At 41.1% G+C, this 6,000-nt stretch overlaps 1 protein-coding gene across 1 annotated transcript in view; it reads right to left on the reverse strand.

Annotated features, from left to right (window-relative positions):
• Positions 1-1,884, reverse strand: part of LOC141126507 (POU domain, class 5, transcription factor 1.1-like) — a 41,024-nt gene extending 39,140 nt beyond the window's left edge. Inside the window, exons 1-2 of the mRNA XM_073612448.1 lie at positions 1,288-1,884; positions 465-576 (exon numbers count right to left, since the gene is read on the reverse strand). Coding sequence (XP_073468549.1) covers positions 465-576; positions 1,288-1,884 — 709 coding nt within the window. The remainder of the gene's footprint in view (positions 1-464; positions 577-1,287) is intronic.
• Between the last annotated feature and the right edge of the window lie 4,116 nt (positions 1,885-6,000).

Here is a 6,000-nt window from a genome sequence, read left to right on the forward strand (position 1 = left end):
AGATCTATGGGTGGCGAGGTATAAACAGACTTCACTGTCCATTTACACCAGGCTCCCACCAATCCAGTCTTCAAAAAACAGCAAAGAATGTAGTTCTTTTTCCTCAGACCTGAAGATATGCACCTGTAAAAAATACAAGTCCCGTTTACATCAGCCAGTCCATAATGCTGCATGGATGGACCTTCCGATTCAGGTCCACCTGTCAGTTTTTCACGCGGACTTGATCAGAATGCCCATGAGAAAAGGCCCAAAGGTAACTTTTGTAACTAGACTTCATGAGCCTCAATACCCAAACTGAGAAACCTAAAAAAAAAACTTAGTACTTAATGCATTTCTCATCACATGGATAGTGTCGGCATCACAATGGGAAATTTATGACATTCAAGGAGATGCAAAACCTAAACAATTTACATAGAAGAAAAGAAAAAAAAAAAAAAAAAAAGGGTGAGGGGTAGAGTGCTTACCATACCAAGCTTTCAATACATAGCAAACATCTGCTTGTGAAAACCCCATATCAAACCGCTTCTGCTTCATGTCCCTAGCAAACTGCTCCAGTTCCATCTCACTGAGCATTTCCTAAAAAGAGAAAAAAGCAATGTAGTCATTTCTCCCTCATTTTAGGCTTTTACTGCGGCTCATATCTGGAGACACCCTAACTTTTTTTTTTTTTTAATCCACAATGGGTGCATTTGAGCCTACAAACCACCATCATTGGCATCATGTGTAAAGCTCTGGCTTCTGCAGATGCCTCCTATAGCCGAAGGTCCATCATTAATGATAGGGTGCTGAACCACCCCTGAAAGCTGTAAGGGGGCTACAAATGAAGCATGAAAAAAAAAACACACACACACACACACACACACACACACACACACACACACCTCTACCAATTTTGATTTTAAATATTCAAAATAAGGGGCTCATTTATCTATTAGTGTGCCATTGCCAACCCTGCCTTCTTAAAATGCTAGTTTCCTGTCTGTCATGTTGATCCATTTTCAGTGTTTGAGATCACAGCCAGGTAACTTAGTATGCAGAAAGGATTTCTGACTTTCCTGATATATAGGACTTGACCTAATTCAGCAATATAAAAGTATTGAATCTAGAGACTAAAAATAGCAAGCCCTTATTTTTTTTTGCATGCACCTGGATAGTTACAGCACCAGGTGGGGATAGAAGAAATTAATATAGATTAGGAAGACCTTCAAGGCCAGCTAAAAATCTAGAGACTTTGGCGATCTAGTTGAGCACAAGCCAAGGCTAGAAGCTGCACGCATGGGCACTCACCAGCGTGTCCTCCAAGTCTTTAAACAACGTTTTCTCCTGGGTCCCCACACTGGTCACGGTCTGGCTGGCGAGTGAGTCGCTCTCTTTGACCACCTCTTGGGTGGGGGCGCTGCTGCAGCGGCTACGCTCCATGTTAGCTGCCATGGTCTCCACTGGCATGTTGGGACTCTGGTTAGTCGGTGTCAGATACACTTTGGAGCCTGGAATGTTGGCATTTTTCTGGGTCTGGCTGGAAAAATTGGGGCTTCCTGGCCAGAAGGCTGGATTCCAATCATGGGGGTAATACTGAAGAACTGGGTGACTCACCGATCCATCACAGTCCTCACTCTTCCCAATCTTCCTGCTCTCCGCCATGCAGGAGGTCTCCATGTTTAGTGGATGACTTGGAGGTGCACAGAGATTAAGATGACCAGGGGGCTCCAGCTGAGGAGCATGGTTCCAAGCCATGACCTGAGCCTGGTGCTCCCCCAGATCCCCACCATCTGTCCTCACAACTGGGGAGAAAAAGGCCTGGAAGGGGTGATAGTAACCCCCAGACCCCTCTTGGATGATACCATGGTTCAGGGTAAATGACGGGTAAGCCTGTTGGCTGCACATGACCCCAAGCACTGAAAAGGTCTGTGGTCTAAAGGTTAAGGAAAAGGTTCAAATCCTGCTTTAAGTGCCTGAAAAAACACTCCTTGTCCAGAAGCCCTTCAAGAGCTGAAAAAGCTTGGATGAAACCTTGACACCACCTCCTCACACCTCAACTGTTCCTTCCAGCGTGTCCATGAAGCTGACTCCTCCAACCTGAAAGGCCATTCAATTAAATTGGCCTATTTACTCTAGAGGTGGAGATCCCAGCCCCACCCCCTCAATTGATGGTTATGTTGATTGATCCTATCATTCATTGGTTCTCTGTACAGCAAATAACCCCCACCATCCACCCACCAGGGTGAATTAACTATCTTATTTCCAAATGAATTCAACTCATGAAAAAAAAGTCATAAAGGTAGAAATAAGTGTGGTTGTGCAGGCATCATGGCTGCTAATCACACAGGTGATGCATATATGCAAACATATAATGGATTGCTGAAGGTTAGCAGGAATCTCCATATTAAATGTTCAGCAGGCATTTCTTTGTCAACTTTGATTGGACAGATTCTCCTCTCCTTGTATCATTGCAACAATTTCCCAGCCATTTGGCATCATAAACGTACACCTCAGGTGATTTAGTTTATCAGAGATAATTTATCTCATTTCAGTTCTCAGAGATAAATCTTCTCCTCTGTCCCCGGTTTATGAAGTGGAGAAGATTTGTTCTCAGAAGGAGAAGAGGAGAAGTTTTTCCTCTGAGATCGGAGTAGAAGGGGGAGGGGCTGTGATCTCCGGATACACCTGTGTGATTACAGAGCAGCTGAGTATTAAAAGTGAAACCGAAGTTAAAAAGAGCGTGTAATTACATGAAAATAATAAAAAAAAAACGCCAGTGCTTAACTAAGTGTTTTTTTTTTACACAACTTTTTGGCACATTCTTTAACTAGTTAAGGACCAGGCCTATTTTTCAGACTTGGTGTTTACAAGTTAAAATCATTTTTTTTTTTGCTAGAAAATTATTAGAACCCCCAAACATTATGTATATACTTTTCAGAAACCCTAAAGAATACAATGGCGGTCGTTGAAAATACTTTATATATCACACCGTATTTGCGCAGGTGGTCTTACAAACGCACTTTTTTTGGGGTAAAAAATACACTTTGAATTATAAAATAAGACAACAGTAAAGTTAGCAGAATTGTTTTATATTGTGAAAGATAATGTTACGCTAAGTAAATTGATACCCAACATGTCACGTTTCAAAATTGCGCCCGCTTGTAGAATAGCGACAATGTTTGACCCTTAAAAATCTCCATAGGCGACGTTGAAAAATTTCTACAGGTTTTCAGTGTTGAGTAACAGAGCAGGTCTAGTGCTAAAATTATTGCTCTAGCTTTACCGATCGCGACAATACTTTACATGTGTGGTTTGAACACCATTTTCATATGCGGAGGCGACTTACGTATGCGTTCGCTTCTGCACGTGAGCTCGGCGTGACGGGACGCTTTACTTTTTTTTGTTCTTATTTATTTTACTTTTTATTTTTACACTGTCCTTTTAAAAAAAAAATAGGTCACTTTTATTCCTATCACAAGGAATGTAAACATCCCTTGTAATAGAAAAAAAAGCATGACAGGACCTCTTAAATATGAGATCTGGGGTCAAAAAGACCTCAGATCTCACATTTACACTAAAATGCAATAAAAAAATATATATTTTTTTTTAACAAAAAATAATTCCCCTTTAAGACCATTGGGCGGAAGTGAGGTTTGACGTCACTTCCACCATCCAATGGTATGGAGCCGAGCGGGGGGGCCATCTTTCCCTCACTTGGCTCAAGGCTGTGATGGGAGAGGACCCGATTGTCTCCGCCGATACCGACGACTTCGGAGCACGGCGGAGACAACCTGAGCACGGCGGAGGGGAGCCCTCTCCTGCCCCCAATAAAAGTGATCTTGCGGTGAATCCGCTGCAGAGACCACTTTTATCTGAAAGGGGACCGCCCGCTGTTGAAGAGGATACCGGGGTTATGGTAGCTAGCTGCTGCCATAAACACGGTATTCCAATTCAAACAGCCGACGTACAACGACGGCGGGCGGTCTGCAGGTGGTTAAATGTGTATTTTGGCCCTTTTTTATTGCTCATTTTGCCGTTTGTTGACATGCCATATTTTTTTAACGTGCATCTGGCCGTTGGTTTTTTTATTGTGCATTTTGGCACTTTTTTTTTTTTATACACACATATTGGCCCTTTAGCGCACATTTTAGCACAGGTTATATTAACGCACATTTTGGCGCTTCTTTTAGCATGTAGTTCGACACTTTAACGTGCATTTCGATTTTTTTTATGCATATTTAAGCAAACAGCACATTTGCTGGCCACTTTTGGGGTGCCACCAACAATTAATGCATAAGCATATCATGCAGTTTGCATGTGATTCCGGAATGCACACAAAAACGCAGGTAAAACAAATAATCCAAAATACATGTTAACCGGTTCCCAATCGGCTCACGCAGATTTACTGCGGCAAAATAGCTCTCCTGGATGAAATCCCGTATATATACGTTTTTCCCTTTAAGAGCCGCCGGAGGCACGGGCGCTGCACGGCAAGGGACCCGATGCGCGTGCATGAGTGCCAGCACGGGGATTTGTGTGTGGAAACACACAAATCCCTGTGCTGTCAGAGGAGAGGAGACATGTCGTGTGTTCCTATGAGTAGGAACAACGATCTGTCTCGTCTTCTAGTCAGTCCTATCCCCATACAGTTGGAACACACTGAGAGAACACAATTAACCCCTTGATTGCCCCCTAGTGTTAACCCCTTCCCTACCAGTGACATTTATACAGTAATCAGTGCATTTTTATAGCACTGATCTCTGTATAATTGTCAATGGTTGTCAATGTGTCAAAAGTGTCCGATCTGTCCGTTGCAATACTGCTAAAAATCGCAGATCGCCGCCATTACTAGTAAAAGAAAAAAAATAATAATAAAAATGGCATAAATTTTTCCCATAGTTTGTAGACGCTATAACTTTTGTGCAAAGCAATCAATATACGCTTATTGCAAATTTTTAATCAAAATATGTAGAAGAATACATATCAGCCTAAACTGATGAAGAAATTTTTTTTATAAAAACATTTTTGGGGATATTTATTATCGCAAAAAGTAAAAAATATTGTTTTTTTTTTTCAAAATTGTTGCTCTTTTTTTTGTTTATAGCGTAAAAAATAAAAACCGCAGAGGTGATCAAATACCACCAAAAGAAAGCTCTATTTGTAAGAAAAAAAGGACGCAAATTTAGTTTGGGTACAGCGTCGCACGGCCGCACATTTGTCAGTTAAAGCGACGCAGTGCCAAATTGTAAGAAGTGCTCTGGTCAGGAATGGGGTAAAATCTTCCGGGGCTGAAGTGGTTAAAGAAGCACCAAAATGCACATAAAAATGTGAGAAAACGCGTTTTAAAAAACAAGCCAAAATGTGTTTTAAAAAAAGCAGTAAAAAGTGCATTAAAAAAAATGTACCAAAATGCGCACAAAAAAGCCCCAAAAAGCCACATTGGACATTTTTTTTGGAATGGAGCGTTGTGAATTTTTTCAATGCACATTTTGGGATGTTGGTAGTGTATTTGTCAAATGACAAAATGTGCAGCAAAATGCATGTCTGCTAACTGCATTTGGGGTGCCATTAACAAAGAATGGCACCCAAAAGCGCACTGTGTATTTTGACACAATTTTACAGCGATTTGGAATCGCAGCAAGAATTGCCAGTACTGCCAACAATTCTGCACTGCTCAGATGTGAACAGGTCCTAAAAGAAAATGCATTATAACTACACTGTGTGTGTGTGTGTGTGTATATATATATATATATATATATATATATATATATATATATACACACAGTGGGGACGGAAAGTATTCAGACCCCCTTAAATTTTTCACTCTTTGTTATATTGCAGCCATTTGCTAAAATCATTTAAGTTAATTTATTTTCTTCATTAATGTACACACAGCACCCCATATTGACAGAAAAACACAGAATTGTTGACATTTTTGCAGATTTATTAACCGGTTCAATACCGGGCATTTTCACCCCCTTCCTTCCCAGACCAATTTTAAGTTTTCAGCGCTGTCGCACT

Source organism: Aquarana catesbeiana, linkage group LG01 (assembly GCF_042186555.1).
Source record: "Aquarana catesbeiana isolate 2022-GZ linkage group LG01, ASM4218655v1, whole genome shotgun sequence".
NCBI lineage: Eukaryota > Metazoa > Chordata > Amphibia > Anura > Ranidae > Aquarana > Aquarana catesbeiana.